The sequence below is a fragment of the Adiantum capillus-veneris genome, chromosome 14, assembly GCF_014529385.1.
Source record: "Adiantum capillus-veneris isolate H3 chromosome 14, ASM1452938v2, whole genome shotgun sequence".
Classification (NCBI taxonomy): Eukaryota; Viridiplantae; Streptophyta; class Polypodiopsida; order Polypodiales; family Pteridaceae; genus Adiantum; species Adiantum capillus-veneris.
The window spans coordinates 3408069-3434260 of NC_140944.1; the positions used below are offsets into that span (position 1 = coordinate 3408069).

At 40.9% G+C, this 26192-nt stretch overlaps 1 protein-coding gene across 7 annotated transcripts in view; it reads right to left on the reverse strand.

The window, feature by feature from the left end:
* The window catches only part of LOC147441813 (putative magnesium transporter NIPA3), a 29483-nt gene extending 26761 nt beyond the window's left edge, over window positions 1-2722 (reverse strand). For 2 of the 7 annotated variants that reach the window (XM_086528207.1, XM_086528202.1), the window contains exon 1: window positions 2445-2720. In XM_086528207.1, coding sequence (XP_086384333.1) covers window positions 2445-2583 — 139 coding nt within the window. In that variant the 5' untranslated portion in view covers window positions 2584-2720. Of the gene's footprint in view, window positions 1-2444 lie in introns of all 7 variants that reach the window. The other 5 variants (XM_086528209.1, XM_086528203.1, XM_086528204.1 and 2 more) reach the window with 4 other exon arrangements.
* Window positions 2723-26192: the final 23470 nt, after the last annotated feature.

The window sequence follows — 26192 nt, forward strand, 5'->3', positions numbered from 1 at the left end:
ATTATTGAAATACTAAAAGTCTGTTCAGTCTATTCTTTTCTATTCACACGTGGTGCCCATCTTGTGACACTTAGCATGAGGTATTATGGCCCTTTCCACATTAAAGAAAAGATAACCGATGTCTCCTTTCGACTCAAGCGGCCCGATACTTTAAAGATTCACAATGCATTCCATGTGAGTCTCTTGAAACCTTTTAAAGGGGTGCGCCAGTTGATGGGGAGCCTGATGAGCAACCCGAAGTGGAAGAAAGCGAGGAGATACTTGTTCCTTGACAGATTTTGGCACACAAGGAAAGAAAGATGAAAGGTAAAGTGATTTGACGGTTCTAGGTTAAATTCAAGAATTATCCGACATTGGATGCGAAGTGGATGGAGGAGGAGGACCTAACAGATACACCTCAAATTTTGGACCTTTACCTTGAAGCATTCAGTTTAGCATAGTCTACACCAATAGAACACCGAACTCAGCAAGGGTGAATCTGGTGCAACGGGTTTGCACAAGAGGGGAGTCACTCCACTCCTTTGTCAACAGATTACCTCGATTTTGAATAAGGTCACTGATGTCCCCTTTGGGTTTCTTTTGAAGTGAATCTCTGCTTTGTCGCGACAGAATCTTGACTTGGGGTGTCCAAGTTCGTTACAAAGACCAAGAGGGTTAGGACTCCCTAGCCCTAACCCTTGACAACCTTGAGGGGCCTAAACCCTAACATAAATTGGGTTAAGATTAAAATCATAACCCCCAACAACTTATGGAACCTAGGCCGATGGGGCCTAAAATAAAGCAAGCACGCACACACAATAAATTGCATAGATGACTGATGACGTGGAAGTTGTACGGATGCCCGCATTTTGCGTTGACATGCTGATGTGGCAATTGTACGTGTTTCCGTGATTTGCATTGGTAACTCCTAGCTCCTAGCTTCTGGGACTAGATGCCTTTAGACTCAATGCTTTTCATGTAAATTGCTTTTGGATGGCCAAGGGCCTTAAATATGCACAAGGGCTCACTCTCTGGCATTCTACCCACCGAAGATGCAGAGCAGTGCCGCCAATGTTGTACCGTTGAAGCAATATAAAGAAATACCGAAAGGGGTGCCACAGTTTGGGGCCAAGCTCTCTGGGGGTGGAACTCCGCCACTCCATGTCTCATGTCAAGTGTCCCTCTTTCAGTTCAGTTGTTTTGAAGCCCTAACATTTGTTCAGTCTGTTCTTTTCCGTTGGCACGTGATGCCGTCCCGTTGCATAAAGACTATCCGCAATTGGCCTACAATGCGGAATGTGCATGATGTAAGAAGCTTCTTCAACTTGTGCTCTTACTACACGAGGTTCGTCAGACAGTTTTGCAAAGATTCCTTCGTCCTTGCATACCCCGACTCAAAAAGGGTACCATTCACTTCGGGACCTCCATTGATTGCGACATTTAAGCAGCTCAAGCAAAAGCTAACTATTGGGCCAGTATTGACTCTACCAGACTTGCTTAAGTGCTTTGTCCATGTTGTCTCTTCACTGGCTGCTCTACAGAATTTGGCCATGGATATGCCCTTTTGCGAGCTTGTCTGTACCAATTGTTTGCCATCTCTTATGAGCAGCATTCTTGATGATTGACACAAGATTTATGGAGATCCTTCAATTGACAAGCTTTCAATGGGGACAAATAGTTCCTGCTTCCGTAGTCAGCAACATATGGAGGCTTCTCCCGTATAACCCTTTGGAGAACTCCAGCCCATTCCAATTTTCATGGGCATGTTGCAATTCACCTAGGAGGTTCCTTTGCTCTCATCTTGAGTATTGGTATTATGTAGTGTATTGGATGTTGATCGCATAGTTTAGTGGGTACATTTTGAAGCACAAGTGATAAGGACAAACTTTTGACGAAGATTCTAAGGAAGTAAATTACAACAATTGGGGCACATTTGCTCTTTGGAGTTTGGCATATTATATTGGCTTGTACTTCCAGGTTCATATGTGTGTGTGCGTGTATGTGGTGTGGGTGGCGGGGGAAGAATTATATTCATAAAGCTCTCACCCACACGCACATATGTGTGTGTGTTAGAAGAAAGAGATGTATGCAGTCATAGATCTCTCACCAACACACACGCACATACGTACAAATACAGATATACACACATATACATATACACACACACATACAAATACATACACACACATATATGCATACACTCAGTTAAACCCCAATATGACAAAGTATATACATGAGCATGTATATACATATGTACATACATACACTCAGTTCAACCCCAATATATACACATGTATAAACATACACTCAGTTCAACCCCAATATGACAAAGTGCCATCAGCAAAAAGGGGTTTAAATCTAAGTCAACCAAACAAAAATTAAAGAATGCGTAGAGATACAAGATATTTGGTTATTATATCTAGTTTAATCAAACAAAAATTAAAGAATACAAGACAGGAACACACCTGCTGAAATGCCGAGAGCACCTGCCCTTTTCAAGCCCTTTTTCTTCATGATAAAGCTGGATCCGATGAAGAAGCAGGAGAGAAGAGCAAGGGCGAGGCCCTTGACATTCTCGGGCGTGAGAGAGGACTCAAAGGCCATTATGGATAGATAAGTCAGGCGTCCGTGCTCGCCGTGCTCGCGGTTTTTGTTCGCGCCGATCAAGCCGCAGCTCCGTCCTTCCCTTCATCCTTGACAGTACGTCAAAGCAATGACCCCATAATTGACCCACACGTTCGTCGTTTACAATATACATAGCACTTGTATAAATTCTCCTTTTGTCATGTACTATGTATGTGCTCGAGTAGAAGTTTTGACGAAGGCAATTGGAATAACAAATGCCAATCAAGGTCAAGGGGAATTGACAAGACAGGGGAATTGACAAGACGCGATAGCCGAGGCACCGTACACACTCCTTTTACACTCCAGGCAAGCTTGCCCCTTTTGAGCTCGTGCTCTCCTCCTCATTCAGTTGGTCTTTGTACTACCGCGACCAGCACTGAGCTCTTTTTGCGCCTTCTCCATTGGGGGACATGGCACTTCAGGATGCTCTCCTCAATAATGGTCTTATCAGATCCTCTAACACTGCTGGTAATGGCATGATTCTCCCCAACCTACAACAGGTCCAAGGTCATGTTCCCTTGGAGTAGGGTTGTAACCCTAGTCAGAGTCTCCTCTACAAACTGACGAGTGGGAATTCATGGCGGTCTGATGGGACCTCGTTTAATGGGAAACCAAAGTCTGGAGGGTAACAAAATTCCATCTCAGAACAAAGAGAGGCCGGTGCTATTCTCACGTCCACATCATTTACAGTTTAAAGAGGTAAGTCCTCATCTTTTCGTGAATCCAAAATAGGGTTAGTTCTCCTTGATCACTAATATATGGAATAACATAGATAACAAATAAGGTGCATTTTTTGTCTGATGTGACCTCTTCTAATGGGAAACCAGAGTCCAGAGGGTAACAAGCCGGTGCCTTTCTCACCTCCATATCATTTACAGTTTAGAGAGGTAAGTCCTCATCTTTTCGTGACAAAACAAGGTCAATTCTCCTTGATCACTAATGCATGGAATAACATAGATAACAAAAAAACTGCAATTTGGACTTCTCTAGTAAGGAATGTCAGTTTCCTCTTGATAACCTTCAAGGACAGAAACACTCCAATTCAAATGATTATGCTAATGATGGTCGTGAAGAAGAAGGGAATGAAGAAGGCAATACGCACATTGTAAACACTAGAAAGAGTAATGCAATCAAGAGGAAATTGTTGTACCTGGTGAATGCTTGAAATTTGGAGAATTGGCTTAAGCATTTGCAAAAAAAAGTAGTTATAGGGATGTGACACGGTATTTGACCTCCTATTGAAGTCCTTAAGTAGTGAATTTCTGAAGAATGGGAATCTAGGAATTTGTTTCTTGCTCAGATTGAGTACCTACCAAACAATCACCTGTTCTTTTTTTATGATGATGCAAGTGCATTCCAAATCACAAGTAGACGTCAATTGCTCATCAAAAACACCCATTTATTAATGTTTAAATGGCACAAAGGATTTGATCCTAAAGGGAAAAAAGCCCTCGAAAGTACCTGTTTGGGTAGACTTCCCAAATTTCTCCATAGAATACTATCCTTAGTTTAAAAAGGTAGGGGTTCACGTTGGAAAAGTCAAAATGGCATTCTCAATTTTTGATTGAAGTTGATACAAATTCTGCTCTTAAAAATGTCATCCCTCTTGAGGATCATATGGAGCATGTACTTCACAACCATAAAGTTTTGTATAGGAATTTACCTAATGCATGCTTTCCACTGTTTAAAGCAAGGTCATTGTCTAGACTGTCTAGATTCTGGTCTTAAAAATTTCATCCCTCTTAAGGATCATATGCAGCATGTACTTCACAACCATAAAGTTTTGTACAAGAATTTACCTAATGCATGCTTTCCACTATTTAAAGCAAGGGCATTTGATCAAAGACTGTCCAAATCTCCTTAATACAACATAAGGATGTAGATAAAAGCAAGGACCTAAAAGAAAACAATCATAGCTTTCAAGAGGTAAGCAAGAGAGGAACAAACAGGAACATAACAACTATAAGGAATAATGGCTCCAGATTTGTTAACAAGTTTGGTGTTCTTCTTGATGATGTTTTCGACCCCTTAGTTATAGATGGTACTGATGAAGGGGGAGACAGAAGCTTCAACCTCTCAACCTCCTGATGATGGACAAAAAAATTATGATGAGGTCCAACCTAAAGGACATAACCTAGTTTCTACCCAAGAAACCTTGATTCCTCCTACCAACCCTTCTACAAAATTCAACTTCAATATGGTCACCTCTATTAAGGATAGATGGAACTCACTAGGGCAAGTCATTCAAGGGAGAGAAAGAGAATGTTGGGAGGAAATGTATTACAAACACACTCTTGTTGATGTTTTAGAAGATACAGGTTTCCCTTGGGCAAACAAGTAGCTACGAGGTAGCCAGACCTGACAGGGTATACCTAACTGGTGAACTGGTGAACACTGGAAAATTATTTATCCTTGATCATGTATGATCATAAACCTCTTTTCTTTGAAATGCATAAGGGCGACCATAAACATGGCCCCATTTGGACAATATACTTTTCATATTAAAGTCAGTAAAGAATATAGAGCACAACATTTAAAGAATGCATTTGCTTGTCATGATAAAGCATTTAAGTCATGGGATGTTGGCATTAGGAAAACCCAGTAAATGTTGACCCAATTCAAGAGAAAATCCAAGGAGATTAGAGCCAACAGAAGAATGATGATCAATAGGTAAATTTCTTTGCAATAACTAAAGGCCCGAGTTAGTGAACCTCCTAATTTTGAACTCATGAATCTTAAGAAAGAATTGATAAGAGAAGAGCTCCTAGAGGCACAGGGTGACCTTGCTTAGATCATACATTTGGGTAGTGAAACTTGATAAGCCCACCTCCCAAATGTTTCCTTTGCTGAAAATGAAGAAGTGCAGAGACTCCATTCCCTTATTGAAGAATAAGGATGGTATACAAGAAGAATTTTATGGGGAGGCTCATAAGACACTAATAAAATCCCGAAGCTAGAATGGGAGACCTATTATAGTGACAAAGAAAAAGGAGGGTTGGGAGTGTTGAGCATTCAACATCTTTAAAGTAAGTTGGCCGAAAAATGGACCCTGAGAGCTCGATCCTCCACAGAGTTTTGGGCCTTGCTGATCAAAAAGAATATTCACAATTTTCACCTTAAAGATTACAAAGTCTGGAGTGGTATTTTACTAACTAAAATTCTTATTTTTAATGCTAATGCTATTTCAAAGGGTTTTGATCTTGTCTGCGGGTATTGGAAAGCTTGGAACAATAAGAAAATTGTATGTATTTCTCTTAGAAGTTTGATGTTTTTGATGATGTTTGGCTGCAAGACTTTGTATGGCTTGGTTACAACACTCAAATTAGGGAACGGCCTCTCACAAGTATAGCTCGTATGTGTTTCAAGGTAGGAGTCAAATGCTAGCAAGATGTGTATAAAAAAGGTGAAAGGTTCACTAAGTCTGCACTTATGCAACAATCCCAGGTCTCACAAGGACATGTTGCTTTTATCATAGATAGTATTGACCTCATGAAACCTACATTACAAAGATGTTTCAAAAGCAATATTTCCTCCCTCAATAAACTCCACATTCACATTTATTCTTTCAAGGAAAAAAAATGGAACATGGACAAAATTCTAGTGGTGGTCAAACTAAATAGTAGATGGGGAATCCCCTCGAAGCCCCATCAATGGTCATACAAGTCTAAGTGTATGTGGGTTTATCCCTTATCAGCTAAGTAGAGTTGTCTTATGTGGCTCATCATTCACCCGGGAATTTGGGTAGGATCAAAAGCCAAACAAAAAGGTGTTTCCAATGGTATTTGTTGTAGATGTAGCTTGAAAGAAAAAACTCTTCATCACCATTTTGCCAATTGTAGATGTAATGTCCAATGTATAGAAGAACTGCAAAAAGCTAGAGTTGCAGGTCATTCTTTCTCAAGTCATCTCTCTCTCTCTCTCTCTCTCTCTCTCTCTCTCTCTCTCTCTCTCTCTCTCTCTCTCTCTCTCTCTCTCTCTCTCTCTCTCTCTCTCTCTCTCTCTCTCTCTCTAGTGTGTGTGTGTGTGTGTGTGTGACTTGGGGGCAATTTTTCTGCTATTGGGTGGTTGTGCATTGTCAGGATGGTTGGCGGGTCGACGATGTAGGACGTAGGCACGTAGGTAGCACACTCAACAACGTCTCTCTTTGCCTGCCCGCCAATAACCTTGAACATTGACACCTCAATGTCAATATTTAATGGTTATAAACCCTATATATAAACTGACATTATTGTATGCAGGCAATTTTTGTAATAAAAAGAGCCACATGACCATTAGACATTACAAACATGGAGCGTATGTTGCTTAAATGCCCCAAGTGAGTTAAATATATAGTACCATGCCATTTAATTTATCAAAATGCAACATATAATGTATGACTCACTCCTTGTAAGGTTATGAATATAATGGAGGCAAGAATCTTTGTAGATCAGCAAGACACGAATTCTGCAGAGTCAAAAACTTAAGTCATTGTGAGGAATTACTATGGATAGTAGTAGTCGCTTCCCAACTCTATGCTTTGAGGAGATGTTAGTGAGAACATCAATAAATGATGGTTGTATGAAAAACGCATATACAAGCTATCACAAAGAGCATTTTTGTAGATTGGCTTCATGTGCGTGTTATTTTTGACATGTGGTTCAAATAGCCACCCGATGGATGGGCAAAATCACCATGAATTTAAGTGTCGCAACCCTTGAAAGGAGGCAATCATCCCCCGCACAACCTTCCTCCTTCTTGAAGTGTAATGGATATTGATTTATAGTTATTTTATTGCACAATTGATAGGTGGAAAAAGCATGAGTGAGCTATGGGCTATGCGAAAGAATATCACATTTATGAACATTTTGTTATTTAAGTGCTCTTTATGAGCTATGATCATTATTATGTCTAGGCGGATAGTTTGTATCCATTTTGAGCATTCAAGAAATCTATAAATAAATACGTGCAAGAGGACAATGATCACTCTTGCATGGGGGAAATTGCACCCAGTGTCTTTGTATTTCTTCTCTTCTCTCTCTCTCTCTCTCTCTCTCTCTCTCTCTCTCTCTCTCTCTCTAGCACTCCGCTCTAGGAGGTGCACTTGCACTTTCTCTTCCCCTCTCCCTCTCGCTCTTTGCATCTGTCATGACGATCTTGCTATAAATTCTACGTGTACGCGATCGTCAGGGTATGCAAATTTATTGTTTTATGACTTGTATCATGGTATTTTGGGTAGTTTGCATGCTCTCTACACTCTTGACTTTTGCAGTGGTATCAGAGCAAGGTTGACGACATTCATGAGGATACAAGTTAGGACATGGAGAGCTCCTAGGGTTAGAGACAAGCTTCATTTTCCCTCTTATGCGCAATGATTTCAGTCTCGCATGGTGTAAATGTTTCCTCATAGGTGTAAAGAGAAAGTTATCAGTGTTTTTTTTTGTTTTCTCCAATAAAGAAAGACCGCATGACTGCATAATTTGTGCAAGTTTTATAGCATGATGGGCATCTCCAAATATCATAGACATTTCATATTGATTAAGATCTACATTCGATCTCCAATAATTAATGTAATAGCATAATTAAGCATAAGAAGAAGAGATGAAGGGAACCTCTCATCTGGGAGGGAAGAAGATGCAAAGAAGAAGATGGGCTTTTAACCAACCATTTGTCTGAAATGTGAGATTTAAGGAAGAATGATAATACGTTTTTAAGAAACAAATAGCCATCGTGGGACACTATGCCAATAGACCATTTAAGGGAAGTTTTTCTCTTACTTTGATGATGGCCCAATGACAGTTACAAACAGGGCAACTTTCAAACTATATGAGTAGTGGTACTAGCGTATGAAGCACTTGATAATGGATAAAAACTACATACAGTCATGGATGGTATTGAAAAAAAAATATCACCATGACAACCCCTTGGGCCTGAGACAGTGCTCATCTCACAAGGACCTAAAGCAGCACCAACAATCACCACATCGAGAGCAAATGTGGAGAAATAACAATGATGTTGGCAGCTAGCAGTATCAACGGTAATGTCGGCAGTTGGTTGCTAGCAACATACAAAGAAGGAGTACATGACGGCAGTGGGAGTCGGTCGTTGGCTACATACAAAACTTGAGGGCTACAACAACAGTGGTAGTAGGTGGGGGGCCATGCTTTGGAAAAAAAACATACAAGATCAGGGGTGCCTTTCATGCTAACTCAGAATTACCCGCATAATTAAGCTGCACATGCAACCGTAGAATGTGGTTGCCACTATCTCGAACCCCCCCCCCCCCCCCCTTCCCTTCCCTTTTGCGTGCACCAAACAACTCACACACACAGTCGCTGTCTCACTCTCGATTCTCTCTCACCAACCATAGCCGACCAAATCTCTATTTCTCTCTCCATCACTAGGTATACATACACACCCACAGAGGGCATGTAAACTAGTCAAACTCTCTCTCTCTCTCTCTCTCTCTCTCTCTCTCTCTCTCTCTCTCTCTCTCTCTCTCTCTCTCTCTCTCTCTCTCTCTCTCTCTCTCTCTCTCTCTCTCTCTACGGTGGGAACAGTCCCTAGGCTGGAATTTTGACTGGTGGCTGTACTGGTAATTACCAAGCCAGTTACTATGGTAACTACACAGTAACTGACAATCAGTTAGACCCGATATGGCACCTATGAATAGAGGCCATTACTTCATTTGACAGAAAGGCTTTTGGGAAGGATTTGGGGAGCGACATGCTATTGTACTCTTGAGTCTAGTGTCTTGGAGCTTTGTGTGCTCTTGTATTCTCTTGTCAATAAGCTCAGAGCAATCCTTGGATCACATTATACTTTGTTCCAGTTGTATTGATTTGATTTGAATACAATCCAGTTTCATGATAATTCAGGGTAGGTTGATTAGATGGATGATGTTTCTGATGGAATTTGAGTTTAAAATCTTCTTATGGTGTAGATTTCTCTCAAGAAGTATAGAGGGCATCTCAGACACATCCCTAAGGGATGAACTAGTAGATGCCGAGCTATTTCAAAGTGCATATTTAAGGACCAAATGCGGAATGGCAAGACGTGTATGACTTCTGTCAGTTTAAAAGTTTTCTAGAGGATTAGTCCCAGGAAAACAAAAATGCAATGATAATAAAGAGTTTGAAGTTCACATCATTGGAGGAGCTCTATACGACTGGGTATTGATGGGGTACTTCATAGATTTGTGCCTATGCAAGGAAGGATGCAACTTATCATAGAGGCTCATAATGGGGATGCACGTGGGCTATTCTCCACTCATCTTACCTACAAGAAAACCCTACAGGCAGGCCTCTAGTGGCAAAGCATGATGGGAAGACCCACAGCAACTGACACGATACCTCTGACTCTAGTACAATCACTAGGAGTGTTCATGAAGTGGGGATTGGACTTAATGGGTCTATTCAAGAAGATCACTCCTAGAAAGAACAAGTACATCATATTGGCTACTTGTTATGTGAGTAAATGGGTCGAAGCAAAGGCATTACCACATAGTACTACAAAATCAACAACAATCGTATGAGAACATCATTTGTAGATATGGGTGTCCCATCGAGATAGTCTCAGATCATGGTACACACTTCATGAATGAAACAATTCAGATATTGACTCAGCTATTTTTAATTAAGCACAGAAGATCCATGCCATAATATCCTAGGTGCAATGGCTAGGTAAAGAGCAGTAACAAAATGATAAAGATAATCTTGATGAAGATAGTCTAGAAGGAGCCACATCAATGGGATGCAAAGCTGCAGACAACATTATGGGCTTATAGAATTTCCTACAAGGTCACCAAAGACATGAAACCCTTGAGAATGGTCTATGGAACATAGGCAGTAGTCCAATGGAGTCTGCAATCCCAAGTCTCACCTAGGTGTAAAGTGCATGATCTGTGCGCTAAGTGATGGGTTTCAACTTAAATCATATCATAGTTACCTAAGATCTTGTGAATCTGAACCAAAGGATGACCTTGCGGTTTCTTGGGGCTTCTTCTTGGGGCAATCTTTGATTTAATGACCCATCTCATAGTTTGATGGTTTGAACTTCTTTTCTTCTTATAGTTTGCTCCATTTATTAAATGGAACATGACCTTTTCCACTGCATCCTTGATGTCAATCGGACTTTATCCTTCTTTTCTTCTTATAGTTTGCTCCATTTATTAAATGGAACATGACCTTTTCCACTGCATCCTTGATGTCAATCGGACTTTATCCTTGATCAAGGCCCAATGATAGTCTTTGTGCATACGCAACAAATACATGTGCACAATGTGAGTAGAGTCCACCTTGCAGAAGGTGAGCGCTTCCTTGGAAGCTATCGTATATCTATCAAAAGACAGACTCTTCATCAAAAGACTCTAAAAATTTTCATAAGCTTTAAAAGGGTCCATTTTTGGTGGTCTTGCTTGTACTTCACACAAAATTCAGCCCACGTCATAGGCTTCTTTGTCATGTCGAGCCACGAGGTAAGCGCCTTACTGTGCAGGTAGAGAGGAATCATCTGAATGCTCCATTCATCATGCTCCCCATGGAGATCAAAATACATGGTCCAGTGATGAAACTAGTTATTTACAGTCAGCTCCGTACACTCATTCTCTTCTCCTAAGAAATTGACAAAATTGTGGCAGTAGGACCACCCTATGAGCGCCCAAAAGCAGCAATCTACGTCCGCAATTGTTGGAGATGGCTATGTTTTTCAAAAATGCGCACAGTCGTCGAATGAGTCGTATTTTTGAGAGTGATAAGACGGGTATTAAACTCCTACACGATGCCATCAAGAGAGGAAAAAGTGAATGATCGTCTGAACGTTCACGTTTCCAAAGCAGATATATGCTAGTCGAGAGGATTTGGAAAGTGCCTGTGATCCATGTGTACAGAGCATGCATGAACATAATTTGAATGTTACTTAGTGCGTCATCACTCTCTACATCCGAGCTGGAGGAATCCACAACAAAATTCAATGAAATACTAGAAATTTCACGCAAGAACCAGCCTTTTCTACACTTTTTTGTAGCAAAAAGTTGAACTCTGAGGAGTTCTACGTGTCGGCGTGAGCATCTGGAGGCAAGCAGGTGATGGTGGGAGCACGTGAGCATGAGCAAACGGGAGAGAGGAGCATCGGGAGAAAAGCAGGGAGCTCAGAGAGTGAAGCTCTGTGGATTTTTCACTATCTGTAAGAGGTTTTTTAAAATAACATGCAAGTTTTAGACTTTATTTAAAAAATGTCCCGGCCACTTCAAAAATAAAGGGCAACTCATAACTTAATAAGGAGAAGACCTTGGGGTATGGTCCTGCTCATGCCTGGCATGCAAAAAAGCCATGCTGGCTCCAATCTGCCCTCCAGGTCAGTGTTCTTCCCCCCCCCCCCTCCCCCCCCCCTTCTCTTCGATTCTTTCTTGCGTAGGAGTTCATGCTACAGAGAGGGAGGTAGTTCTCTCTCTCTCTCTCTCTCTCTCTCTCTCTCTCTCTCTCTCTCTCTCTCTCTCTCTCTCTCTCTCTCAATTGTACTTTTAGCACCAAAGTGTTTGATAAGCACGATCTTCTCTGTTTTCCTGGGAAGATCAATGGTCACAACGTTGATTGTACTCTTTGATAATGGAAGCTCACACAATTTTGTGGATGCAAAATTGGTGCAGAAACTGCACTTGCAGACGCGGGTTAGTGACCATGAGTATCGCGTGAAGATGGCTCGTGGTGAGGATACGAATGTATGGGATCATATGGTTCCTGATTTATTGCTCGAGCTAGCTAATTATAAAGAGAACTTGGATTTTCACATTATGCACCGGGACATAGCAAATGTTATTCTAGGAACTCCATGGTTTCATGATAAACAAGACACATTGTATATAGACTATGCACATCACTCTCTTGTTTTTGTTAAATAGGACATGCCTCATGTATCTGATTTGCTTTGTAATAAGATTTCTGTAAATAATGGTTTTGCAATACCCAATTGGTATTGCTTTGGAAATGTACAAAAGTATTTTGATGTTGACTTTATCAATGTGTACCATCTGCTTGGTTTGATTCATTAGTGCTTGGTACTCTTGTCACTGAATTTTGTAAAAATGTCTCATGTTCTTCTGTTGAACTTTGGGTTTCTGATGAACCCATCCTTATCCAAGAAATTATGAATAATTTCAAGGATGTTTTTCTTGACAATATACCTCCTCGCTTGCCGCCTTCAAAAGGAGTAGATCATGCCATTGAGTTGGTGGCTAGTAGTAAGCCTTTTTTAGAGCAACCCTATTGATTTAGTAAAACCCAGGAGGACGAGATTTAATGATAGTTGGAAGATTATCTCGACAAGGGTTTGGTTCGGTCGAGTAAATCCCCGTGGGGAGTGCCAGTGTTACTTTCTCAAAATAAGGATAACACCATGAGCTTTTGCGTGGATTACAAGGGGTTGAATAAAGTCACTGTCAAGAATAAGTATCCGCTCCCGCGTATGGACAATTTGACAGATTGACTCCATGGAGTGTTGTATATTACGAAGATAGATCTGCAATCAAGCTATCATCACATACAAATCAAACTAGAAGATGTTCCTAAAACATGTTTCCATACGTGTGATGGTCACTATGATTTTTTGTTCTTTTTGTCTGAGCATTTGGAAAATATATGCACTGTTCTCAAGGTACTCAGAACTGAGGAGCTTTATGCTAAGGCTTCTAAGTGTGAATTCTTCAAGAAAGAGATTCTATATTTGGGTCATATTATTACTCGCGATGGAATTTGCATCGATCCTAAAAAGTTGGATAAAGTGCAAAATTGGCCCTTTCTGAAGAATGTGCGCAAAGTAAAGTCCTTTTTAGGCTTTACAGGATTCTTTCACAAATTTATCAAAGATTACTCTAATTGCTACTTCGATTACGCAACCTCTAAAAGGAGGGATGAAAGGACCGAAGACTTCAGGTCCTCATCGTAAAGGTAATCCCCCTGTTCTTTGGAATGAGCGTCGCAATGAAAGCTTTTGGACACTAAAGCACTCGGTGACTACCGCACCAGTATTGCACATTGTGGATCCTAGCAAACCATTTGTGGTTGAAACGGATGCTAGTGATTATGTAATTGGTGCGGCATTATATCAAGATGGACACCTTGTTGTGTTTGAAAGTAAGAAATTTTTTGACACTAAAATGCGTTATCCAACCTATAAGAAGGAGATTTATGCCATAGTCCATGCCTTGAGGAAGTGGCTGCACTACTTGTATGGCTCTACGTTTGTTGCATGGACAAATCATTACTCCTTGCGCTATGTCTGTGATCAGGGAGACCTCAGAGGCCGGAAGGCTAGATGGGTTGAACTTATGCAAGAGTTTGACTTTGAGATCCGTTATAGAAAAGGATCCAACAATCGAGTTCCTAACACACTCAGTTGGATTCTTGAGGTTAATGCCTTGTCTATGGTTGAAACCTTGATGAATCCCTATCTTTCTCTCCAAGGGCTATGTTGTTTCGATAACTATTTTGGCAAGATATGGAATGAGGTCAAAGGAAGGCATGACTTATGTACACGCTTGGGTGGTCCAGAGACCCAAGTGAGTCGTGTTGGAGAAACGAGACAACGACAATACTCCATTAGAGGTGGACTATTGTTTAAAAATGGAAATGCCACAATGTTCCTAGCGCTGGGCACCCAGGCATCCAAAGAACTTTGACTTTGGTCAAACGACATTTCTATTGGCCAAGGATGCGCTCTTACATAGAGAGCTATGTGAAGAGATGCACTCAAGGTCAATAAGGCAGAGCACCTTAGGAAAGCTAGCCTGCTACATCCATTGGAAATCCCAGATGCCAAGTGACAGAGTATTTCTATGGATTTCATCGTTGTTTTGTTTGGGTTGTGGTCGATAGACTTACAAAAATGGCAAAATTTATACCAACAAAGTCGACAGTAGAAAGCCATGAGTTGACGGTTTTATTTTTCGATCAGCTTTACAAGTTGTATGGTCGACTAGAGAATATCATCAAAGATCAAGATAACAAGTTCATTGGGCTTTGGCAAGATGTGTTTGCTCACCTTCAGAAGCTGAGTATGTCGTCCTTTGATCATCCTGAGTCCGATGGACAGACTGAGAGGATGCATTAGACATTGGAGGACATGTTGAGAGCTTACGTCTCTCATAGACAATGTGATTGGGAAAAAATCTTCTACGATTAGAGTTTGCCTACAATAGCAACAAGTATTCTACTACTAGATTTAGTCCATTCATGTTGATGTATAGATTTGAGCATAAATCCCCGATTTCTATTGGCTTAGAGAAAGTCAAGGATTGCCAAGCTCATGATTTCTTACATGGCATGCAAGAGTGCTCAAATTGAGTAAGGATAGTATAAGGACGGCTCATGATCGCGTTATTGCTTATGCTAATCAAAAGACATCTCCAAGGACTCTAGAGGTGGGACAATGGGTCTATCTGAAGATACACAAGAATTTCAAGACTATGCAAACTGGAAGGCATTATAAGGTTTCATCTAGATTTTTGTGGTCCATTCTTGATCATAAGAAAATTGGTAAAGTTGCCTATAAACTGGCTCTTCCTTCGGATGTTAATGTACATCCAGTGTTTCATGTCAGCTTCCCTAAAGAAAAACTAGGTGAAGCCGACATTGTTGTGCCTATCGAGGAAAATGTGTGGCAAGATATACAAACTGAGTAATATTCTTGAGAGCCAAAGGTTGTTTTAGGTCATCGTACCCCTTATGACGAGTACTTAATTAAATGGAAGGGTCAGTCTGAAAGGTTCGCTACTTGGGAATCAGTTAGATCTTTATAAGCTTAGTATCCCCACTCCATTGATAAGGACATCAATGGTTCTTAAGGGTGGAAGTATGTTATGTCCCACTCATAGGAAAGGGGATCCGATCTAAGACACCATCGAGATGGGTGTCCAATGTCCGGGCAGACATAGTGTGAACCTAGCAGTGTGGCCGACCATTATTATAAAAGGGAGACCAAAGCGTCATTTGTAGTTATCGACCCCTATTGGCAAAGTGCCAGTGGCTAGCCCATGAGGCTAGGGGTGCGCGAGGTCACCTCAAGGAGGTGAGGCCGGGTAGTATGGGATGATTGGTCTTACAGGTACACGCCTATGTCCTCAGACGATGGTCCCAACACACGGAGGTGCTACCGGATGGTGGCTATGGTCTAATGGTTCGTTCGACGTGTGTATGTAGGCAGTCTGTATAGCTGTGAGATCCTCTCTACATGTTCATTTCACCTTCCTTTGACATAGCACCACCCGTTTCTTTGACTTCTTTTGCTTCTTCATATTCAACAAGCTCTCTCTTTATTGCTTGCCGAAAGTCCCTTCGCAAACTTCTCATCTACCAACTGTCTGATGCTTTTAAAAAAGAATCTATAGTCGCTTCTAAATTGCCTTCTAAAGCTGTGAAACGGCGTAAGAACCGCCCTTTGAACTTTTTTTCCAAGTTTTTTTATAAAAAGAAAATGCTGCCTGTCGTTAATGCCACTCGAGTAGACAGTTCCTGCTGTTGTCGACGCGTTGCTCTGCCAGCTCATCCTCTGCTCTCCCTTCACGTCTACGGCCTCCACACATCAACTTTGTTTCTAGTTGCATGCAAGCCAAGGCTTGTCCTCTATTTGTGCCACCTCAACCCTCAGCTTCCTGCTCCATGCCTTGCAGCTTCTTTTTTCCTGCAGCTACATCCCTCCTCACGAGTGGCGCTTTTTCTTCAGGCACTGAGGACGAGTTGGAAAAGAGCGAAGGGGCCGTGCAAGCTGGTGCTTTGTACGTTGACCAATGCAAGGGGGAAGTTTTCTGCAGGGAAGAAAAACGCCGCTCGTCGGCTCTTGCCCAACTATGTCTGTAGTTCGAAACCTCTTTGATGGCCTCTACAGCCGAAGCTTTTCCCCTCTTTCTCCTTTGCAAAAGCCCTTGCCAGCGTCGACCTTGTCTCTGCCGACCTCTTATGCTGCTCCTCCTTTCTGCGCCCCCTCCCTGCCTTTTATCTTCCTCGGCTTTTGTATCTGGACTTTGCTTTTCCTCTATATTATTGCAGTTCGCAAATGCTAAAAAATTACCCTTCAAAATTAGCTTTTTAAATCCTGGATCTGTTCACGCGCTGAGCATTAGCCTTCAAGGTGCAAGCATAGGTGTAAACAATGTGGAGAAAAGGCCTTCCCTTCAGCGGCAAAATAATCTCCTCATGAACTTTGTGTGCTTTCACAAGAGCACTACATTTGAATTTCATGTCGGCCAAAGCTTCTCCAACTACAATACTCGACACACATATCTACCAAAGCATTGGTGACCAAATTAAGTTTTTCCCTAATGTAAATAACATGATGGACTACTACTAGCTCCTCTCACGATTTATTCATTACTTACCGAGATTCTTCCACCCCCAGCAGCCTTTACTCCCTGCCTTCTTTGGAAGCTTTTCACCTTCTAAAAGTGAAGGCTAGCATGAGGTTCGACCTCATCGCCTACAGAGCATTAACTACTCCGCTAACAACGTAAACCACTTTGGCAACATGAACTCGGTGCTTGACGATGGACTCACTTTTGTGATAAAAAAACAACGCATGCCCTCCCCCCCTTTCACCCCCCGGGGGACGCGCGCAATTTGCTGTGAGCTCCATCGCGTGTGTGCTCTCTCTCAGCAATAATTTGCTGCCAGCTCCATCGCCTGTGTGCGCTCTCTCAGCAATAGACTCGGCCCTCTTTCGCGCATGCAGCCGAACCACCTTGGAAATGGCGAAAGCATTTTTCAAGATTCTCGTTATTTTTCGATTTTGTTTCAGCTAGTACCCCCTACTTGCATCCATCGTACAAAAAAATAATAGTCCTCCATCAAAAGTTAACAAAACCTTACTATTTGTTTGTTGTTCTCCCAGTAGACATGGAGCATTACGACAACGAGGGGACTTAGTGTTGTTGTACCAGTCTAATCTCGGGCAGGTCACTATATATAAAGTGTGTATATCGCGTGCGTTCAAGGACTATTTCTAAAACTCCTTATCAATGAATATTTGACAACTAAAATACACCCTTTTTCTATTCAATCTGTAAATTTATTTCCAGTTCCATTTATGGTACCCTTCTGTATGCGAAAATGTGAGAATGAAAGAAATTTAATAACCCCTTTTGCTACACTCACGTGATAGTCACATAATTATTATGTGACCCCCTCGAGAGTCTAAGTTGGGCCCCAAGAAACCCAATCTCAAAATATATTGGTCAGGTCCTTACGAGGTTGATCGGTTCTTCTCAAGATATAGGGATTTATTATAATTACTATTGCATGGAGTCTACAATGGTGCTAATGTCAAATTGTATTACACCAGGTAATGCAACATCGTCATCAAAGATCAATATCAACTCTCAGGAAGAACCTCTGAAGTTGTTTCAAATTGTCAAATATCACCCATTGAAAATTTTGGAAATATTCCAAAATTCAAAGAAAGGGGGAAGGAATTCCAATGACACTGAGATGACCACCATTGAAGAGTCGAAGACTACCTCTAGCTCCAATTCCTCTGATAGTGACTCAGATGATGAAGCTAAGAGCAAAAAGAAGGGGTCCTAGACGAAGAAGTGAGATATTCAAGCAAATTGCTGATATGGCAAAAACTCAACCTTTAGTGAGTAAACTAAAAACTTGGTGTTCACCTTACATATCTAGAGATCTCCGGTCTGATGAATGTTCTCAACGCACGTATTGTAAAGCTTATGGGCATGTATGGAACAATTGAGGAATAAGGATTCATCACTTCAAAAAAGGGAAGGACTTATCTATGATTGCATTGACAAATCTAGAACCAATGAAGGCAGACAAAGCAAGTGGCTCAAGGGAGAATGAGACCAACATGCGTGCTGGAGGTGGCAGAGGTAGGTACCAAGGGGGTATTGGTCGAGACAGAGGAAGAGCATACTTTGGGAAAAGGTGTAAATTGCTATATTTGCGGTAAATATGGCCATTTTGCAGTTCAATGTCCAAATGCTACCACACCAAAGGAGTCTGAACAAAAAACACTCGAACCAATGCCATTAAGGACAATGACCAGAAGTAGGGGTGTAATGGAAGGTAAAGAAGCAGGAGCACTTTGTTTGGGTGGATAATAGAGCAGCCAACTCAATTTCCTTATTTTATTTTATATAAAGAATAAGGGGTGAGTGGTTAGTGAGTCAGTGGGTGGATGAACATCGGACGTTTAGCTTGGGACAAGGCACATTGCCTTTACCCCAACAATCTCTCACTTAAAGGCGAATGCGCTAATAATTGGGTCCTACTAGCTACCCACTGGTATATACAAAAGAAATATAGTCAAGAGACTGTCTCATCCTATGTCCATTGGCTCACTCAATCAATCTGTATGTAGTTGTATTGGCTCTAGTGATAGACAAACATGTGAATCCACAATAGAGCCTCCATGTCAATCTCTGAAGACATCTCTGTATGGTCTGCATGGCTCCACTAAGCATCAGTCATTGTTCCAACATGGCCCATTGTCTGATCTCATCCAACTGTAATAACTTATCCAACCTATGTTTCATTTGTGATTGAAATCCATCCCATGTTCTATTGCCAATCTAATGCTGGGAATGACAAACTCCATGGGGACTACTGCCTTTGGATCATATACCAACTTAAAGGGTGTCATTCCATTAGTGACATTATAGGTAGCTCGATAGGCCCATAACACCGTCTAGAGCTTTGTATACCATTGGTGTGGTTCTTTCTGAACTATTTTTGTGAGAATGGTCTTGATTGTCTTGTTGCTGCTTTCTACCTGACCATTGCATTTTGGGTAATATGCCATTGATTTCCTTTGCTCCACCGAGAATAGATCCATTAGTATCTCCATAGTATCATTAATAAAATGAGCACCCTAATCTAAAATTATCTCGATAGGACAACCACATCTGCACATGAAGTTCTCATATATTAATATAGCAGTTGATATGGCACTGTTGTTTGGAAGCGCTTTTGCCTCTACCCACTTTCCCACATAATAATAGCCATAATGATATATCTATTGTTTTTGGGATGGACCCATGAAGTCTAGTCCCCATTTCCTAAATACTCCCAGTGGTTGTACTGGAGTCAAGGGTGTCATAACTACTGTTGTAGGCCTCTCCATTCTTTGACAGATATCACAAGTTTTATAGAAGTTCCTCACACCAAGCATCATAGTCTACCATCAATAGCTTGCTTGTAAAATCTTCTTATAAGTGATGTTAGTGGAGAAATGTCCTCCAACATCTGCACAATGAAACTCGGCCAACGACTGCTTAATAAAGAGACTTTCCCAAATATTGACTAGAATTAAGTTATAGAATGCAAGAAAAATCAAGCCATGTGAGGCTGTGAAATGAAACGTGAAATAAAAAGAACTCATTAATATGTGTGTGTGTGTGTGTGTGTGTGTGTGTGTGTGTACAATTTTCTAGAATTATGCAAGGTGAAGCTTCATTTTAATATTCTAAAACAATAGAATGCAAGAAAGTCAAGACATGTCGGGATGTGGAATGAAAGGTGAAATAAAAAGATCAATCTACTATTTTAAAACTAAAATAACATTTAAGGCAAGTCTCAATCATCACTGAAAACATTGAAAGTATGCCTAACCCAACTCTCCTCTAAGGCTTCTTTTAGAAAGCCAAAAATTTCTTTTTGGAGGAAAAGATAGACTCTTGTGGACTGGAACGACAAGTCTTTTTTATTAAATCTCCATGACCAACATTAACATTGTCACTAAAATTGACACAATTTAAAAAACCCTTTGTCTTTGTTTTCTTCTTTGAAAAATATTCACACACCCAATGAGCATGCCTCCTGTTATTTTTTGGACTACATAAGTAGTCCTTAGTAAAGGGTTGGATTTTTTGGGTGCATCTCTGGACCATTGGATAAAGCTTACGGATCAGTGCCACATGGAAAGATAATGATAGTAAACTTTCTTGTATTATTTCTTTTAGGTCCTTGTGAGAGGGTGTTGATATCTGTGTACCGCTTTCTTTAAAGAGGGGCATTGAGTATTGTGTCAAACATTATTTTTTATGCTTTTGGAATATATTGTAGTCTAAATATTTCATTGTCACATTTTTATTTGAAAAAAAATAATATTTTATTGTGATATCACATGTTTTAAAATACTAATGTCGCTTTCTATTTTTCTCTTTCACAAAGAAGTCTCTTATTATGAAATTCTTCTCAATAGCCTTCTATGGGCCATAGTGAATTTTCACCTTGTTTTTGCCAATGGAGGAGACAAATGTACATTGATGTGTCTCATGGGCTGAATTCAACCTTTAGAAGCTAGTAATACTCTCTCTCTCTCTCTCTCTCTCTCTCTCTCTCTCTCTCTCTCTCTCTCTCCAAGCTCCAAGTGTGGTAGATTCTTGTAGATCATTTCATCAGGAGGCCGCTTCTCAAACCATCTCTTTCTCTGAAGGGGTTGGCTCTCAAGGATGAGTAAAACTTTTTCTTTGGTTACTGCCACTCCCTCGTACTCTCCATGTGAATTTGGCTCTAAAGAAGGAAGCAGTTTCTTTTCCCATAGGATAGCTTCATGTTTCATTTAGTGGCAATACTAGCATGTTGGATGAAATTCTTGGTCTGCTCATCAGTTTGGATCATCAATAAGGCTGCACACTCTAAAATTTTGAGCTCATACTCCATATTTTCCTTTTGTACACCATCTAGAATTTTTTCTATCCACTGCTTTAGCTTATCTCGAGCACCTACTTCTGGTATGTCTTCACCTAGGCCTTGAATACCCACCATAGTTGATGTACTGGGTAGCTCTGACAATCGAATCTGTTTAACTCTCTCAAATTCAATGTGTGTGGTTTTGACTAGTGGCATATGTTCAGGTACTTGAGAGGTGCCACCCAAGTCTATAGCTTTTGCATTTAGCTCTCAAGCATGCATATATGACTGTGTTGTCAAATTTGCTTTTGCCTTTTCAAGTTGGTCTTGCAACTCTTTAACCTATTGCTCATGGAGTGCATTTTTTGTGAGCATTCCTATCATCAGTAGTTGTCTTTGCATCTTCTCTTGTTCTAGTTTTGCTTGGAGTGCTTTGACCTCATCTAAATTTGTAGTAGAAGGAAGAAAAGTCGATATCACTAGTGCATTCACTGCTAGATCTGCATCATGGTTAGCAAGTAGAGTGAAAAGAGTATGCTTTATAGCATCATATGAATCACATATTTTTGATTATTTCTTTGTATTCTTTTCCAGATTCTCTTCAAGGGTATCATGCTCCACTTGAAAATGGCTATTTGCATCAATCTCCCTTTCAAGATCTATATAGATATCTTTAGCATCTCTTTTTTCTTTCTCTAGCTCTGTCTGCAACTATTGCTTTTCCTTTTGTAGACCTTCCACTTGTTGCTTGAGTTCTGCCACTTCTTGATTTGCTTTAGTTGTGGTTTCCATGGCCTATTTTGTATGTTTAGCCCCCCTGGTCATGAGTTTATGATAGTTAAATTCAAGATAAAGCATGTGGAGGGTCTCTTGGAGATTAAACTTTAACACAATTCTCATTGCCACCTTTTCATATGTGGGCTGCAATGGAGGGATATCTCTCTCCCATATGTCCTCTTTTTTTGTGAAGGATCAACATACCATTTAGAATGTGGAGGAGATCATGTCAGCAACTTCTTGGTGTTCAAGGTGTTTCTCTTTAGCATGTAGCGATTCTGTATATGGTTGATCAAGCATCACTTTTGTCATGTTCTTTGGTTTGTGGTTCCAAATTGTGTTGCTCTTGTAACTTCCCTTGTGCAGCATTGGTAGTAGCTTGAGAAAGAGGCTATTATGAGGCTTGTTCTCTTTTTTTATGTTAGTAGGTAGTGGAGAAGGTGGTTTGGAAGATGTGGTCTCCATAGGTCCCTCTATGATGGTTGCAGTAGTTGCAATATCTAGAGAAGTTTCTTCATGAGGTGTAGCTAGACACGGAGGGGAATCCAAGATGGAGTCAAGCTCTTTAGTCCTTTGCCTCTTGGATTTTGCAACGCTCTATTCAGTTCTACGCTTTAGCTCCTTTTGGATTCTTTGTCTTTGTGCATCAGTCAGTTTGAGACTGTCTCTCATCGTTTGTCATCTTTCCTCGTTAAGCTTTTGCAATCTAGCATCCAACCCTGAATCATCTGTGTCAGAGGAAGACAAAAAGTTTGATCACATGCGAGACAAACTAGGTGTGGACCTCTCCTTCCTTGCATTTGGCCTCTAGCTTGTGATTGTTATGATCAGAACATTGACATGGCTAGACTCACAACCAAACATGGTACCAATGCTATCAAAAATTGTACTAGAAGAATAAAACATGGTACTAACACTTCCAAGCATGGTACCGATAATACTAAACATAAAAGGAGAATCACCAAGTGTGGTACCCACAAAAGATAGACCCCAAATCACGCAAGTGCATCTTCATTGGATTGGTGTAGACGGAGAGATGGGATATCGTCTCTGGCAACCGAAATCTAAGAAGGTCGTAGGTAGCTCACATGTGATATTCAATGAGGCTAAGATTCATAAAAAGCCAGTGAAAGACATTGAGTATCACATATACGATTTGAGGATGTCTCCTCACGCCAGTTACACTCAATGTTGGGCGTGCTAGTGATGCACCTTCCACTAGTACACACACACACACATGTTACTCCAGAGAGAGTGGAATCCAGCAATCGGGCACTTCGAAGATCTACTTGTACATCTCGTGCACCTGAGTGTTTTGAGCCAGGATTAGACTACTTGCTAGTCACACTGATTGCGGTGAACCCACTTGCTACAAAGAACCCATTCAAATGGATGATAGCGTGAAGTGGGAAGAGGCTATGCAATCTGAGTATAGCTCAATTTCAGCAAATGAAACATGGGAATTGACAAAGTTACCTGTGGGTAAACATGCATTGCCATGCAAATGGGTGTACAAGAAGAAGTATATCACAGATGATCTGGAGCCTTAGTATAAGGCAAGATTGGTTGCAAAATGGTTCAAGCAAACGAAAGGTGTGGATTTCGATGAAATCTTTTCTCCAGTGGTCAAGATGACTACATTGCATCTTATGCTTGGTTTAGTAGCCATCAAGGACTTGGAATTGGTCAAAATGGATGTGAAGACAGCATTTCTTCATGGGTATCTTCAAGAGGATGTTTACATGAAACAACTAAAAGGTTTTGCGATAAAGCCCGAGAAGCCAAGAAGAACTGCTGTGTAGACTCAAGAAAGCTTTGTATCGATTAAAGCAAGGCTCACGACAATGGTACATCAAGTTTGATAAGTACATTCAATCCCAGGGTTACATACGGAGCGAAGAGGATCACTGCTTGTACACAAAGAGGTTGAACGATGGTTCTGTAATCATTCTAATTTTGTACATGGATGACATGCTCATAGCCAGGAAGTCAAAAGATGAGATTGCACTTCTCAAGGATGCCTTAAGCAAGCGGTTTGCTATGAAAGATTTGGGTGATGCACATCATTTTCTTGGTATGCGTATCAAGAGAGATCGCAAACGTGGTATACTTGAACTTTCACAAGAAGAGTATTCTTGCAACATTTTAATATGCAAGGGGGGAAAGCATTGAGTACCCCAATGGATGCATAACAAAAGCTTAGCAAGCATGATTGTCCCAAACCGGATGCTGAAAAGGCAAAGATGGCAAAAGTGTCGTATTCTTTGGCAGTTGGAAGTCTTATGTTCGCCATGGTTAGCACGGCTAGACATTGCATATGCAGTGGGAGTGGTCAGCAGGTTTATGGAAAATCCAGGCAGAAAGTATTGGGAAGCAATGAAGCACATCTTGAGATACATCAAGGGCTCAGCTGGCAAGTGCTTACGCTTTGGGAACATTGATGCATCCATAGTTGGATACACTGATTCACATTGTGCGAGTTGTGTGGACACTAGGCGATCCACATTTGGCTACATTTTCTTGTTTGCTGGAGCTGCAATTTTTAGGAGGTCATGTATTTAGAATTGCACTTTGTCTTCCACCACTGAGGCAAAGTACGTTGCAGCTTCTAGTTCTAGTAAGGAAGATGTGTTGTTATTCGTCTAGTGGGAGATTTTGGTATACACCAGACTCCAGTGTTGCATTGACAGTTAGAATGCAAATAACCCCGTGTTTCACTCCCAAGTCAAAACACATAGAGGTCAGGTATCATGTGGTACAAAATATCTTGGGTAGCAAACGCATTGAGCTAGTCAAAGTTCACACGGATGAAAACCCAGCAAATGCTATAACAAAGAGCCTAGCCTCAGAGCGGTTGGCACATTGCATAGAGATGATGGGTGTAGGGTGAATCTACAGTCATGCTTCACGATTTTGTACATTTGTACATATTAGCCCCTACATTCTTTAGCCACTTGGTCCATGTTGGCCTTCAAGTGGGAGATTGTTGGCTTTTTAGGCCAAGTGGTTGGTGGCCATGGCCAGGCGCCCATTACATCTATTCTTTGGTCATAAAGGAAATAAGGAGTTAAGAGGATTACTCTCTCATGCTCCACCCATAGGATTCTCTGCATCCCTTTCCCCATTCTCTCCTTCTCTCTCTTGCACACTCTGCCTCCGCTCCATCATCTGAGTCGATAGTGACAATTTGTGAGAGACAATGGTCTCACTCTTGTGGATACATGTGTTGTTGGCATTATGGTCACATAGGGCACATTAGACATTGTTGTTTTAGGTGCATGAGGTAGTAATGGAGATGTATGTGTGACACAAAGATGTTTTTGACACAAACTAGAGAGGTGGTTTCATATGCTAGTGATGTCTACCTCTAGTTTTCCACTTGCTTTTATGTCTGATGATAGAGACAACACTTGCTCTTGAATGAATGTGCACGTTTCCACATCACATCATGCCATGAGTGGTTTAACACTTTTTCTAGTGGGAGCCTTGGTCATGTGCATCTAGTTGATGGATCAAGAGATGTATGCTTGTCATTACCCAGTGGTGCATCTTATATACTACAACATGTGTGTTATGTTTCAAAGATTGTGGAGAGCGTGATCTCAGTGAGATGCTTGCGAGATAAATATTGTCATGTATTGCTTCAAGATAAGTCTTTACAGATGCATTCTAGATTGCTTGTGATTGCGAGAGGAGCTAGGTATGGCTTCTCTGCTCCATTGGACATGTGCTTTACTACTGCAAATGGTAGTTTTTTCACACTCGTTGATGCACTTTATGTACCTAGGATCAAGAAGCTCTAGTATTCTCATGAGATACATCATGTAGGAGGTTGTCCAACAAAGGAGGAAACACTGGCATGACAACAAAATTAAGGTTAGGGAGTTCAAGAAAGGTGATTTGGTGTTGTTATATCAATCAAGTTGGGACCCAAGAAACCTAACTTGAGGATAGCATGATCTCCCTACGAGTTTGACTAAATAATCTCTAATGGCATGGTTAGATTGCAAGATTTATCAGGACTAATGTCTCCTAGAGTTTACAATGAGGCTAAGATCAAACTATACTATGCTAGATAAGAAGAAATCGGGGTAGCACCAGAATCAACCAGTCAATTAGACTCTAACAATGAACCACTGAACTTGTTCCACATTAGACCAATGGGGGAAATTTTTTTGATAGTTTAGAAACCGCTGGAAG